The sequence below is a fragment of the Bidens hawaiensis genome, unplaced genomic scaffold (genome assembly GCF_021521415.1).
Source record: "Bidens hawaiensis isolate Kalapana, Puna unplaced genomic scaffold, B.hawaiensis_p1.1 tig00026593_1, whole genome shotgun sequence".
Lineage (NCBI taxonomy): Eukaryota > Viridiplantae > Streptophyta > Magnoliopsida > Asterales > Asteraceae > Bidens > Bidens hawaiensis.
The window spans coordinates 143,654-160,106 of NW_027494269.1; the positions used below are offsets into that span (position 1 = coordinate 143,654).

Here is a 16,453-nt window from a genome sequence, read left to right on the forward strand (position 1 = left end):
ACCGTCAATGGCTAATTTCACAGGGTGTGACTCGTTGCGCTTATGCGATGAAATACTCCGACGAGTTTCAGACCCTTGTGATGGATTGTAATGCAGTGTCGCGCTTGGTGGGTCGGGCTGAAGGGTTTAAGGATGGTTATGAATATGGCATGCTAAAGAAAAATCCATCCGACTACCCTTATCAGCTCGACGTTGTCTGCGCTGACATGGCTGAGGTGGGGGAGAAGTACTTTAATACTCCAATTCCCATCCTTGAGCAGGTATTTTAACCTTAATGACTTTACTTGACTTATTTTCATAATCTTTTGTACTCATACTGTTCCTTGTGACTTGCAGATAGCCGCGCTTGCTGACCAGCCCGATCTTGGCGCTTTAAAGAAATTACTTGATGAATGTGAGGGGACTGGTGGCAATGATGATGGCGCGGGCAATGCTACCTCTGCCAGCGGCTCTGGCGTGGCCAAAGGACCTACTCCTGACACTATCGTGATAGAAGACGACTGCATTCAAGACGAACAGCTTGATTATGGTAAGTTTGGAGATGACGAGGAGCGGGCTGCGCCAGATGCTGAGGGAGGAAGTAATGATGAGGACGATGAAGAGGCTGATATTGATATAGAGACTTGAAAAGCCCTTCTTGTTTTTTTTTTTTTTTTTTTTTTTGTGTTTGTAGTTTTTACCTCATCATTTGTAAATTTATAAACTTCTATGTTTTGGAATGAAATTTTGTTTTTCCCTTATTCGCATCTTGCGCATTCCCAATTCATCTCTTTATATTGCATGCGTGTGCTTGTTGAATATAACGTATGCTTACACATTGAAACTTGAACAAGGTTGTAAGGAAATTATTTTTACTTAATCCTTAACAGTTGTCATATTTCAAGTTATTTTGCGATATTTTGAATATGCTGACACGTGCCTTGGCATTTCATTATTCCTCTTTTGCGCGACGTTATCGCGCATTTATTATAGGGAATTATGAATTAGTTTTTTAGCCTTTACGTGTCAGTATGTGTTACTCTGATATCCATTATAATCCCATGCGCGACCTCGACCTGAGACCTTAACAACTATGCTTTGGCATGTGCTTTGCCTTAGCTATGCTTAGGTATTTTTATGGTCCAGCTGCGCAATACGTAGGATGGATGCTATGAGTAATTTGAGCTAAGGCTCATATTATTGGGCTAAGGCCCTGAGCTAAGGCTCATATTATTGGGCTAAGGCCCTGACGTTTTAGAGTTAAAACTCGTTAACGCGTTTGAGCTTGAAGATCGCGCATGTATGTTTTACTTCGTTTTATTTTTAGTTTGATGTCAATACAATGTTGTCGTATTGCTCAAAATTAATAAAGGGAAGTGTGAAACATGTATGCAAAAGGTAATAGAACGCATATTAAGAAAAAATAGCGCGTATCATTATTCATAATGGCTTAAAAAGCCTTGATTACAAACTTAACAACTTTTACATGAAACATTTTCTGAGTTGTGCTGCGTTCCATGTGCGCGGGATCTTCTTTCCATTTAAATCTTTTAAAGCGTATGCGCCTTTTCCCAATTCTTCCGAGACTTGATAAGGTCCCTCCCAGTTGGGAGACATCTTTCCCGGGGGTATTGCGCGACTAGCTTCATTGTTCCGAAGGACAAAATCATTCTTCTTGAAGTGGCATTCTTTCACGCGCTGATTGTAATATTTTTCTAGTTTTTTCTTGTATTTGGCTTCACTGATGATAGCCGCCTCTCTGCGCCCTTCAAGTAAGTTGAGATCCAACCTCCTTTCGCGCTCGTTATCCGTCTTACTCATCATGAGCACTCTATAGGATGGGCATCCAATCTCTGCTGGAATCATAGCCTCCGTTCCATAGGTTAGGCTGAACGGGAACTCGCCATTGCTGGTTTTGCTTAATGTCCTGTGCGCCCACAGGACATTAGGTAACTCTTCAACCCATGCATGGGACTCTCCCTCCAACCTTTTCTTCAGCCCATTCAGCAAGCTTTGGTTCGCGCGTTCCACTTGGCCATTCCCTTGAGGGTGGTATACTGAAGTGAAGACCTGGTTGATGCGCAATTCCTTGAACCAACTGGATATCTTCTTGTCAGTGAATTGTTTGCCATTGTCGCTCACGATTTCCATGGGCAGGCCGAAACGGCATACGATGTGGCTCCAAATAAATTGCTTCATTGCCTCGGCTGTGATTTTTGCCAGTGGCTTTGCTTCAACCCATTTTGTGAAATAGTCTACTGCCACTACCAAAAACTTTACTCGCCCCGACGCTTGTGGTAAGGGACCCACAATATCGATTGCCCATTTGTGGAAAGGCCATGCAGAGGTCACCGGAATCAAGTTGTTCTTTGGCAGCATGGTGTTTGGCGCATAGCTCTGACACGCTTTGCATTTTTGGATCTCTTTTAACGCGTCCAAGTACATGCCTGGCCAATTGTAACCTGCGTTCATTGCCTTGGCAACCACCATGCGCGGGCCAGCATGTATTCCACAGATTCCTTCGTGTATCTCTCTGATCACATAGCTTGCTTCCTCAGCGTCTAGGCATTTCATGAGCGGTCCAAGATAAGAGCGTCGATATAACGTACCATCAAGCATTTCGTAGTTCTGCGACTTGTGCCTTATCTTCCTCGCATGTGCGCGATCGTCTGGTACCTTTCCCTCCCTCAAGAATTCCATTATTGGAGTTATCCATGATGAAGGTGTTGTATGAATTACAAGGACAGACTTCGCTCCCACCGACGGGTTGCTCATTACTTCCACCCTGACATCTTTGCCAAAATGATCGAAGTTGGTTGATGCCATCTTGCTCAGCGCGTCGGCAGACTTATTTTCACTGCGCGGAATGTGTATGATTCTGAAAAAGTCAAATTGTTCGGTGAGTTTCTTCGCCTGCTCTAGATACAGAGGCATGGTGTTCTCCTTGGCATCATAAAGGCCATTGACTTGTGCTGCTACCAGGTATGAATCCACATGAGCCTCTAGCTTTTTAACTCCGAAATTTTGCGCGATGCGCAAACCAGCCAGCAGGGCTTCATACTCAGCTTCGTTGTTGGTGCTCTTGAAATCCAACCTGATTGCGTAAGTATAATCATGATTTTCTGGATCCACCAGTTTGAGGCCTGCGCCGGACCCTTCGTTGTTTGAAGCTCCATCAGTGAATAATCTCCAAACGTTTTCTTCATTATTGGCTTGCGGAGGGTCTACTTCGCGCTGAGCCTCTTCGACTTTTCCTTCAGGGATTTCTGCGATGAAATCAGCTAAGACTTGTCCCTTGATTGCTGGACGAGGCTTATAGGTGATCGTGTGCTCCCCTAATTCCAGCGCCCTTTTTGTCAGCCTTCCCGAGAGCGCGGGACGTCGCAAGACTTGATGGATGTTGTAATCAGTCAGGACTTCAATAGGATGACCATTGAAATATCTGTGAAGCTTGCGCGACGCATGCGTTAGTGATAAAACTAACTTTTCTATGATGGTGTAGCGCGTCTCAGGATCTGTCAGCACCCGACTTACATAATAGATTGGTGTTTGGATTCCCTTGCGATCCACCAACAATACTGCGCCAATGGCGCGCTCTCTTGCTGACAGGTACAACGTTAGAGTTTCGCCAGGTAGTGGAGCTGTGAGCGCAGGCAGGTTTTATCAGACATTCTTTTATCTCACTGAAAGCTTGCTCGGCCTCAGGCGTCCACTTGAATTGGCTTTTCTTTAGGCAATTTCTCAATGTTTTAATGAATGGGGTAGATTTGCTTGCATGGTTCGCTAGGAACCTGTTAATTGATACCAATCTACCATTCAACTTTTGAACTTCCTTCATGGTGGATGGTGAGGGCATGCTGAGGATAGCCTCCACCTTCTCTGGGTTCACCTTGAAACCATCCTTGGTGACCATTACGCCGAGAAATTTCCCTTCTTCCACGCCGAATGTGCATTTGCTCGGGTTGAGCTTCATGTTTACTTCCTTTAGGCGCCGAAGGGTTTCTTCGATGTCTTTGAGCATTTGTTTTTCCTCCCTGCTTTTAATCACCAAATCATCCACGTAGACTTCTAAGTTTTTTCCAATTTGCTCGTTGAAAACTGCATCCATGAGTCTCTGGTAAGTGGCTCCTGCATTCTTCAAACCAAAGGGCATTTTTGTGTAACAGAAAACACCCTTGTCAGTTCTGAAAGCAGTCTTGTCTTCATCCTGTGGTGCCATTTGAATTTGGTGATAGCCCTTATAGGCATCCAGGAAGCATTTGAGCTTAAATGGCTCCACAGAGTCCACCTTCGCGTCAATGTTTGGGAGGGGGTAACAATCTTTTGGACACGCTTTGTTGAGGTCCTTGAAATCACTGCACATTCTCCATGACCCATTGCTCTTCTTTACCATCACAGGATTGGCTACCCATGTTTGGTATCGTATTGGGCGAATGATATTCGCGCGCAGTAGATCTTCTACTTGCTCATTCATGGCCTTTGCCTTCTCGTCTCCCATGACTCTTTTCTTTTGAGCGATTGGCTCTACAGACTTGAATGTGTTGAGAGAGTGCTGCGCCAGGTCTCGCGGAACCCCAGTCATATCAGAATGTTGCCACGCAAAGACTGACATATACGTTGTGAGCAATCTTTTCATTCTCACCCTTCAGTTTCCGTCTTTTAACAGTCTTCCTGTATCACTACAGCCAAGTGCAGAGCAGCAAGAAGCTGCTGATAAGTTGGTGATGATGCTGGATCTAGCGCCAGCTGGAAAGGAGGAATATTTGCGGCCCGAGTTCACCCCAAACCCTGTTTTGGAGGTATCTAGTTAGTTATTTCTCTAATTTTGCAAAACTGAAAAGAAAACTGTAGTTAGATGCCAAGATGGGCGGGTTAGGTTACAGGTTAAAATAATTTTGGTGGAAACTAGAGGTGCACATACCGTTTTCTGGGCCCAAACCGGTTCAGGTCAACAAAAGTCAAAACTGGTTTTTGTTGAAACTGGGTTGAAAACGTCAATGAATCAGGTTTGACCAGTTTTTGTTGGAACCGGTTCGGGTTGGAATTGGGTTGACAAACTATGAATCAGGTGGGTTTTGAACTGTTCGGGCCTAGCCGTTAAAATGTGTTGGGCCGCTTGCATTGGATTGATAAAAGCTTGCATCAAGCTGGGCCTTATCGAGCCTGAGTCTCAAATAAAGTCTGTTTAGCAATCGGGTCTGAACTCGAGCTGAGCTTTGGCTCGTTTAAGTTTTTTCTCAAAATTGCTCGAGCTGAGCCAAGCCGATCTCAAGCTTCATCTCTGTATACGAGTCAAGCTTGAGCCCAAAACATAGGTTCGAATCGAGCCGAGCTCAAGTAGTCTAAAGCTCGGGATCGGCTTGTTTGCACCACCAGTTCGGGTTGGGCTTGACCATGTTGGAACCGGTTTCGATGTGGTTCGGGTAGCTTCCTAACAGGTTCCTGCTAAACTGGTTTCAATTACCGGTTCTGATTGGGTTACAGCTCTTTCCGGGTCAGGTTACGAACCGGTTATGAAACCATTTTTTGTGCACATGTAGTGGGTGGAAATTGCTTCTTTAGTACGGGTCAATACGGGCTGGGCAGGGCTGACCCACAAACCCGTTTTAGTCCAGTTTAAAATATAAATAATTAATTAATTAATTAAGTTTAACAATGACTACGATCATAATCTTAATATTTGTTTTAAAAAGAAGTATTTATAAAAATAGACTTTGGGTAACTTCAACTTCAACCTGTTATGTTCTATTTGTAACTAATTTATTTTAATTCATTTGTAAATAAAATGCGTGAAAATTGCTACCCTTGAACTAAAGTCGTTTACAAATGTTTGACTTATGTCAATTTCTTGCTATATTGTTGACTTTTGACTGCTATTTATTCAGCGGTTTTACCACCATCTTGAACTGAAATCCAAGCATCCAGATGCAGCTGTACCCCCACTCGATGAATCCCTCAAAAGAATAACAGAACCCGATCCTGAAGTTGTATCGAAAAACAAGCTCGTGCTGGACGACTTTAGAAGACATTTTGAACTTAAAGAGAATCCTAAGGTCAAATTAACGGAAACCACAATTACATCTTTACTTTCTTGCAATAAAACGATACAATGTTAACTTTTAAAAAATTTGATTTTCAGTTGAAGAAATTAACTAGGCGGTTATTGAAGGACAAAACACCGGGATCATATGAAAACCAGTCAACTGACTTAATAGCATCTACATCTGAAGTCAAAGTCGAGACACTAGGAGACTTGACTTCTGTAGCTGATTTTGAAGCTATGATATCTCGCAGAGATAGCCCCGAATGGGTTAGTAAAGCGATTTTTGCTATGAAGAATAAAATATTAGATTTGGTGGAGAATTCACTTGAAGGGGATAATTATCCGAAGGCTTTAGAGTGTCTAATTGCTCTTAGAAAGGGTTGTGTCATTGAACAAGTAAGCATTTGTTTTTTAGTTTTACCACACATAATATGTGACAGTTGACCGAAGTTTGACCTTTTTTGTGTCTCGTATAGGAACCGAAGCAGTTCAACGATTTTCTGAGCCAGATTTTTAGATTCTGCCAGGAGGCGAAGCTATCAAGTTTTTGGGAGTTTCTTGCTTCAAATGACGTCACACTCATCACCAAAACCGAAGCTGAAGACAGGTAATAGTTTGTGTCTGATTGTTTTTGTAATAATAATAATATTACATGTTTATCAGTCTAGTCTAACTCATGCTTGCTTTTATGGCGCGTGCTGGTTTGATCAGTGACATTAAGGAACAAGATGCTAGGAGCTTGTTTGTGAAACCGGAGCCAAGGTCATAAGCAGGGTGTAACGAAGTTTGTGTTTTTTCTCATCTTGAAGATGCACAAACACACTTTGGCAAATGGAATTGAAGTATCGGCTATCGAATAGTCATGAAAGTTTGTGTTTTGTAATTATAACGGATGTTAAAACCGTAAATGTGTTTACTGTTTAATATTCGAATCGGACTTGACACAAGTGAACTTAGTCTACTTAATTACCAGTTTATTAGTATAAAACTCCTCTAGAATTATGATCAATTGTAACCGGTTCAATGACTCTTTAATCCTACTTGTTGATGAATACAAACCAATTGATTGATTGATAATAAAAAGGAATCCCAGAAAAACAACTATTTGATCAATCAAGTAAACATAAAGGATTAATTAAACGAATTAATCAAAACTTAATCCACATATAAGATAGAAATCACAAAATCATCCGTTCATATAACACCCAACGCCTGACGTGGTTACTAAAGGTTTAGCCTTGTCTCTGCATCTTGAGTAGATTGATTATGGATTGGGAAGATGAAAATCTAAAATCATGGAAGGATGGAAATGGATGATTGAAAGGTGTTAAGATGGTAAATAATTGCTCCAAAATCGTCCAAGACGAACCATAGCTTACGATGGTCAGGTAGCTTACGGTATCAAGAAACTGCCTTACAATGGCCTTTACACCATTTTTACCCGGCCTCCACCGTATCCGTAGGCTACGGTGGAGGTGACATCAAGAATTTTTTATTTTCAGATTGTCTCGTCGAGAAACCCAAACTTCATATATTATGGGTCTCGTAACTCATTTTCTAGCCCGGATATGCCCATTTTACCTTTAAACGCATGCGAATCACTTCCGAACTTCCCTAAACTTCAAAGCATGCATGTTAAAATCTCCAATTATTATCTTTAATGCCACAAGCACCTAAAATCATAAACCAATCACAGTAATTATGTTCGATAGATATAAACTAAAACACACTATATTAAACATTAAAAACATGTGATTTCACCTACACATCATTCGTAGACCCTATAAAGGGCGGCCTTGCGTTGGTAATGCCGGGTTTTTGGCATTTTATGTTTTATTATTTTACGTAAAAACCTGTTAACTAAGTAACTTATATTATTTATTAACTTTAATCTATTGTCTCTTTATTTCCTTTAATTTAATTTCACAAATTTTAATACATAGATTTGAAAATTTTGTCTATAAACATTAGTCTATAAGTTACAAATGGAGCGGAGAGAGGTGAGGAGGTGGAAATCAGCGGCGAAGCTTCGACGGAGAAACAAGATACGCCGTTTTTGTGACAAACTTACCAGATGGGATCATAAGGAACATATTGTGGAAAGAGTTCAAACCATTCTGGAATATGCCTTATGCTTATGATCGATTTGGAGCGTCACCTATGTTTGGAGTGTCGCCTTTTCTAATTGCCCACATTGCGATCCATTTGGAGCGTCTCCTAAGTTTGAAGTATGAACGTCAACGGGAAACTTTGAAGAAAGATCGACATTATTTGAGTAGGGAAATGGGGAATACGATGTCAAACATTATACAGGGGCATTTAGTTTGAAAGTGACGAAAAATACATTCTTGTGTTAGGCATGTGAGGGACTTCCTAGTTAAGTATTAATTATTGATAGTGTTATTGTGTTAATACCTAATGGTGTTACAAAAAATAAAGCATAAAATCCAACCATGTTATAAATTTATTTATATTATTTGGCGCAACTAGTTACTTATCTGTTAGATATGAATTTGAAAGAAAAGAAAAGAAAAATAATATATATGTTTTACAAATACATTTACTATTCACCTAAATTAAGGAGTAGTTGTTGCAACATTTTCTTTGAAGGATGTAACGCTGTCAATGAATTGAGCATTCATGTGTACGTCATACGTAATATTCTCAAAATAAAATATTGAAACAAGGTGGTGTAAAAAATTACATACTTTTACACATTAGTAAATTCAAAAATTATTTTGGTTTTCAAACTGGAAAATAAAAATTAAGCCTTAAATTCATTATTTCTTTTACATATATAGTCTTTATAAGATTTTATTTGCTAATTTTTTTTCTCTGTATTATTTGTACTTTAGAATTATATTGTATATCATAGCATGTAAAATCATATTATACACTGTAACTCATAATGTGTGTAAGATGAATGTAATTAAGATAATAATAAAATAATTAAAATGAAATAAATACCGTAAGCAGGTTTCTATAATCGCAACAACTCTCTATCGCCTTCACCACCGACGCCAACATCTAAGAGAAAGACATAGTATTTCGATTACAAAAGATCATGTTAAATGATCAACTACTTAGATTACAAAAGATGAATGTCCTTAGTGGGACACGTTGAGAGTTCAAACTCATAAGAAAGATTTGATCGGGATGATTATTTTTGTCACTTGGTGGATTATTTGGAGATTCAGAAATGACTTGGTATTTGAGAAGACTCGGCATAACAAAGAAACGCTATTTGATGAAATTTTACATTTCTCGTTCTTGTGGTATAGTAACAGAAATCGTAAATGTACTATTTCTAGGATCGAGTGGTTTAAGAAACCTTTATTGTATTTGTAATGTTATGTGTTTTTTTGTTCTAGCTACTTGTTAGGACTGTTTTCTTTATTTATATAAAATACCTCCTTTCTAAAAAAACAAACAAAAGATGAATGTACTAAAGGGCCCTCTTATTGTTGATCAAGATATATTTTACAATACAATCTTTTGATCTTTTTCATGATGTACGCTTGAGTAATTTTTTTAACGATAAATTTCTTTTTAAATCTCACCAACTTTTTTTTTCTTACAAATACATGTAGAGGGTTTTTAAGAACCCTCTATTGATTTAACCGTTAGTCGTGCTTAATATCTTTTTCTTTTAAATCTCACCAACTTCCATCACCATTTGTCGGACTAGAACCCTCAATTATTTGAGGAGAAATACCTTTTACTACACGCAATCACACCGTTAGACTACAAACTCTTTGATACAATGGGTTTCATTAGGGAAGAAATAAAACCACCAGTTTATCATTTTAGCTTTAAGACTCGCTTAATGAAGCCAACTTAAAATCAAGATTAATGAAAGCAAAGATCAATCTTCTTGTTACTACTTTACTATCTCTATCATCATATATATTGCATATTTTGTGTCCCCAATTCCATCTCACATTACAATTGACAAACATCATGAATGACCACAATAATATACATGACATGTACAATATATATAAAAATCAAAACCTATTTGATCTATCTAAAAACACTAAACAATATATATCAAGCTAGCATTTTAGGTATTACAACTTGTCATTGAGCATCTCCTCCTTCCATTTTCTAATATTTTTCTCTATAAACTGTTCTATTCTAATTGTAAGATCATCGTCATCATTATTATCATCATCATCTCCATCATCTGAAGAAGTATCCTCATCGTCATCACCTTCATCGTCATTATCCTCATCATAACCATCGTACCCATGAAACTCTTCAATCTCATCATTGCTCTTAATAGCACCCTCAATTAGTTTTACATGAATAATACTAGGGGTGACATCTTTGAAATCTTCATGGCTGCCAGTGGCACCTTCGATTAGTTCTAGATGAACTAATCGAGGGGTGAACTCATGAATATCATCTTCGACCATAATATTAGTGATCAGACTATAAGTCTCATCTAATATTTGTTCATCGACTTTGTGGGCTAATGGGTATAGTTCTAACATAGAAGCAAAAGGATCGGAGTGAGTCGAGTGACACTGAGATTCTTCACTATCATGTGATTGCTTTGAAGAACCACTAGTGAGTACGGTTACAATGCACAAGCCAAGTACCAAAAAAATCAACATGGCATGGTTACGGTTTATCTCAAATGCGGATTTGAGAACGAGATCATGATGAACAAGAAGTTTTTGTTCATGACGTGACGATGAAAAGAACGAGATGATGCTATCCAAGACATATAAAAGTTGTGGAACTCGTTGGATCTTCATGCACTCTTTCTTGGTTCTTGATAATGTTTGCTTTTAGTGAGACTTGATACAAAGATTTTATAATTATTTCTGTAGAGTGATTGGATATATAATGATGTCAAGAAACGTGGACTATATAGCATAAAGTCTACTAGTGAAATTTCTTTGTAATAGTTGATTATGACTTTGTAGCTAGGAATAAATTATATGTGTATATGTCATGGTGATTGGTGAGGATTAAATTAATCAAAATGATCTTTGACCAATAAATGCTCATCATGGAAAACAGATTACATGGTTTGAATCTTTTGGAAAGTATGTTGAATGGGTAAACCCCTCTTTTGAATTGCAATTTGTCTCACTTATACGTCACTATCCAGGCATGTAACACTAAACTATAAGGTGGAGGTTTACTCGAGGGTCTGAGTACTTTGGCTAAGTAGTAAAGTACCCAGAGTATACTCTGCTACCCTGAGTATACCACTCTGGGTTTAGCAAGTAGGGAGCCGAGTAGTTGCGATCGAGTTCTAGTACTCGGGTGAACCCATACATTGTAGTTGTGATGGTTTTGGTTGACCTGAGATGACATTATTCTATTGATTAATTTTTGAGTAACTACTTTGATACATCACCAATACCCCTAGCAAGTTTTACACATCCAAATTATGTTAATATAACATCATAGATATATTTAAACACAATCATTATTGGCCATTATATATATGTGAAAATAAAGTAGACAAGTAAAGGAAAAGGAAGATATTAAAAAAAAGTATGTATAAATGAAAGAAAAATAGTAAAAAGTTGTTTGATTAATACATGACTTAACTGCATGGTCAGTCCAATATAATTTACAGATATTGCTTGCTTGATCCTCAAACTAAAATAATTACAAACTTGATTCCTATAGTTATAAACTTATTACTAAGGTCGTCATAAATAGTGGATTTTGTTGTTTAAATGCATTTCTACAAGAATCTGGGTCCAACATGACCTCGACTCACCGTTTGAAACATGGGTTATGCAGTTAGAGCGGTTGGAGCAAGGAAACGAGGTACCTAACCCTAACCCTGACTTCAGCTTGAAGTTGTTAAATACTCACCCTGACTAAAGTTGTTGCCTCTTATGTTTGTATCTTCTTCGTTATTGATCCTTAACACCACAATCGAACCCCACTTTGAAGTATGTGTGGGTGACCATGTTTTCGAGTTACAGTCGGGTTAGTTCAAACAACGATCTCTCATATTTGAGATATCAAGAGGCTAAAAGAGTCTAGGACTTCAGTTATGTAGAAACAATATAAATCTATCATTTTTATAAATTCCCTATGAAAACACCAACTAGTAAAACGTTTCCAACTTATTTATTATGCACTTGTTATTAAAGAAAACCTTTCTAATATATTTAGTTTATTAGTGACATCATACTTGATTACTAATTATAAAATGAAGTTGATAAGAAGACCAACTAGATAATATATGTCATGGAATCTTAAAAAACCCAACCACGTATTATAACTTGGTGCACAGATAAACGAGTAATTACAAAACCATAAATGTGATGTGTCCCAAAGAAAGGCTACAGCAGTCAATTTTAATTGTACTTTAAATTTTCAATTTCGTTCTTATGTGTAAATGTCTTGTTATGACTTTAGTCCATGTGGCATGTAAGATGATGATAAAAGTTATTTCCTGTATATTTTTATATATTTACAACTCAAAATCATGAAATTCATCAATATAAACTAGAATTTCACAAATCTTTACAATAAATTCACAAATTTTATGAGTAACAAGACCGTGTGGCACTTGTGCTGGACACGACTATGATGATAAACATATGTCCCCACTATGTTTTTTTTAAAGCCGATCTTTATACTTGAAGATTATTTTCACTATCAATACACAGATCAAACATTATATTAATTAAAGGTATTAAACCTTATACTGTATCCAAAAAAAAATCTAAGTTGCAAACTAGCTAAGGATGACATTGAGTAGGTTATTCATTACTCATTGTTTACGGGTGTACTTATAGCCTTATAGGTACCGGGTATACCCGTTTATGATTTGATTGAAAATTACATGTTGGAATCTCCATTACTATAAATCCAACTTTAAACTCGTCTAAAAATCTGACTTAAAATAAAAAATATTCCCTAATAATGTTAATATAATTTTAACAATTTCAAGTTTATATCAACTTTACAATTTATTTATTATATCTTTTAAGATGATATATAATATATTAAGGTATTTGGTTTCAACACGAAAGAGAATAAAAATTAAGTACGGGAGGGTTTCTTAGTAGAAAAATTAGGTTTTATTATATTTAGAAAAAGCATATTATATTTAGTAAAAAGTATAAAACGTAAAAAACTGCATTTGGGTTGACTTGTTAATTAAAGTGGTGACATTCGGGTTGACATGCTTAATTCATTAAACAGGTCACTCGTTTAACCCATTTATTAACACGGACCTATCAAGTTTTTGCGAGTTTCTTACTTCAAAAGATGTCACGATCATCACTAAAACCGAGACCGAAGACATGCAATACATCGTGTTTGCCTATCATTCTAATTGTTCTTGGAATAATAATGTTAAATGTTCATCAGTTTATGGGGGTGTTTGTGTGAAAAGCAAAAGGTTTGGTAAAGCTTCTTCAAAAGCTTCAAAATGAAGCTTTTTAAAAGTGGTTTTTACTTTTCAAAAAACAAATAAGCAGATCTAAAAGTTCACCCAAACACCTCCTAACTCATGATTGCTTTCATTGCGCAGTGAAATCGAGGAACAAGATGCTAGAGGCTTGTTTGTGTAACCGGAGACAAGGTCGTAAGTAGGTTGTGCCAACGTTTGTGTTTTTGTGTTCTTGATGATGCACACATTTAGGCAATCGAATTGAAGTATCATGGTCATGAAAATTTGTGTGTTTTGTAATTATAATGGATGTTAAAACCATAAACGTGGTTAAATTAGAATGGAACTAGAGAAGACCAAAATTCAAATTTGGTTCATGTTTTCAAAACTACAATCATTATTATCAACTTTCCCTGTCCTTCATACCTACTTGAGATTTCTACTAAAAATGAGGGCTCTGTTAACTTTCTCACGTATTCTTTTAAAGGGATGTTTACTTTACGATCAGCTTATATTCTTTTGTTCGGGTGGGTAAGGGAAAACACGCCTGTGTGGATCTTACAGGAGTGTCACCTCTTGTTAGGCTCAAGGACCGTGGGTTTGTTGTGGGTTAGGCTGCGTTGAAGGCTGAATCGAGCAAAATTGTTAAACACGAGAAAACTTGTTTAGAGAATCAACATGTTTTTCTCCCATTTGCTTTTGATACATTTGGGTTTCTGGCCCCAAAGGTTGTGACTTTTTTGGGTAGGGTTCAGCTTGTCGTACACGGGGACCTCTTCGACTCATAGGTCCCAAAGCTTCGTTTTTAGTAGGATTGACTTTGCTATTCAAAAGGGGGTTGCGTCGCAGCTTGTTGCTTGTTTACCTGTCACTTTATTGTAATCGTTTTGTACTTATAATATAAGTACTCTAATTGTTTGGTTTAGATGTGGCCTAATTTGATTAAGAAAGCAAAAAAAAAAAAAATAGATAAGTTTTATAGAAAATTTCATTTTCTTTAATTTTCACTAACGGGCTTTGGATTTGTTAGTGTTAATCGATATAGCGGAATTTGATCTATTAACACCGAAGAATACAAAATGAATTGAATATGAATTTGACTCAGAAATCTAACAACGATTTAGGGCTTCTCTTATTCACCATGAAACGATTACAAAGAAAGAAATCTCAAAACCAAATGATTGAGTATTGAGAGAGAATTACAAAGAAAAATGAAACTGAATTAACCACTAACTAATCTGTTTATAACTACCATCAACTTCCCGGATACAAATTGTCACCTTTAGTCCCTCTAATTACACAAGTTGTGTAAACACTAACCATCTTTACTTGTACTCTCAAAACATCTTTACAAGAATGAAAATAAGCCCCCTGGACTTACATTACCAATATCTGCCATATATATATATATATATATATATATATATATATATATATAATAAAAAGAAATAGTTTTCTAGGAAGAGTAAGAATAAATCTAAGCCATTGGATCATGTTAATCAATGGTTGAGATTTAAAATTACCAATAACCGACATAGTTTCCTAGAATTACTCTTTCATCATTATAACCGACATAGTTTCCTAGCATTGTTCTTTCACTATAATTTGTAATGCCAGATGTCAAAATTTGTTGGTTCTTACCATTCTTAGGAAACTTTTTATTCTTATTTGAACCATTTTCTATATATATATATAGGGGATGGATCTTGCGAGAAGTGATATTACAGCGAGAAGTGCGAGAAGTGAATGTATAACTCCATTAATCCCTAATTTCAATCCCTTTCATATGATGTTACATACATATATGTAGGTTGGTTGTATTTATGTCTTAATTACACATTCAAACCTACCTACAAACATATAAATGTACCGAGCCACATTCAAACCTATGTACCTACACACATACAAACATACTTACACATATACAAACATACGTACACATATACAAACATACGTACCTACACACATACATATGCACCTACACAATGCACCTACACATAAGAAAGAGAGTAAAATTAGGGATTAATGGAGTTACACCTTCACTTCTCGCACTTCTCGCTGTAAAAGAACTTCTGAAATGATCCAATACCTATATATATATATATATATATATATATATATATATATATATATATATATCATAACAATCTCCACCTTATGCCTTTGTCAACTAACATCAAAACGATCACTAATATGTATTAAATCCAAACAAGTGTTAAACTTTGGACCTGGCACAACTTTGGTTAACATGTCTGCTGCATTTAACTTAGTATCCACATAATCAATTTCAATCTTCTTTGAAATGATTATATCTCTTATAAAATGCATCTTTACTGAAATATGTTTAGTTCTTTCATGATAAATGGGATTCTTTGATAGCTTAATTGCACTTTGGTTATCACACAACACCAAAGCTCTATCAACAATAATCCCCAATTCTGATACAAACCCCTTTAGCCATATACACTCCTTAACAGCTTCAGTTAATGCAACATGTATATTCAGATTCAGTAGATGACAAAGCTACCACCTTTTGCAATGTTGACTTCCAACTAACTAAACCACCATTAACCAGGATTGCATACCCTGTGACAGATTTACCCCTGTCAAGATCTTTGGCAAAATCTGCATCTACATGCCCCTTCACCATCTCCACTCCACTACCACATTTACCAAAAAATATACCAACATCCTGTGTACCATTTAGATACCTCATAATCCACTTAACAGTCTCCCAATGCTGTTTACTAGGATTACATAAAAATCCGCTGACTAGGCTAATTGCATATCCTAGATCAGGTCTAGTGCAAACCATTAGGTACATTAAGCTACCTACTGCACTAGAATAAGGAACTTTTGACATTTCCTTTACCTCCACCTCAATAACAGGTGAATCCTGCTTTGACAATTTAAAATGCTGACCCAAAGGAGTAGACACTGACTTACTAAAACTCATAAAGTAACTGGCTAAATCCTTCTTCACATAAGACTTTTGAGTCAACTTCAAGATCCCAGCAACCCTATCTCTTGAAATTTCCATGCCAATAATCTTC

The 16,453-nt window shown here is 37.0% G+C and overlaps 1 protein-coding gene across 1 annotated transcript in view; it reads left to right on the forward strand.

The window, feature by feature from the left end:
* LOC143573597 (ATP-dependent DNA helicase 2 subunit KU80-like) overlaps positions 1 to 7,044 on the forward strand; it is a 28,054-nt gene extending 21,010 nt beyond the window's left edge. Inside the window, exons 2-6 of the mRNA XM_077058435.1 lie at positions 4,629 to 4,778; positions 5,865 to 6,032; positions 6,119 to 6,418; positions 6,499 to 6,629; positions 6,734 to 7,044. Coding sequence (XP_076914550.1) covers positions 4,629 to 4,778; positions 5,865 to 6,032; positions 6,119 to 6,418; positions 6,499 to 6,629; positions 6,734 to 6,791 — 807 coding nt within the window. The 3' untranslated portion in view covers positions 6,792 to 7,044. The remainder of the gene's footprint in view (positions 1 to 4,628; positions 4,779 to 5,864; positions 6,033 to 6,118; positions 6,419 to 6,498; positions 6,630 to 6,733) is intronic.
* Positions 7,045 to 16,453: the final 9,409 nt, after the last annotated feature.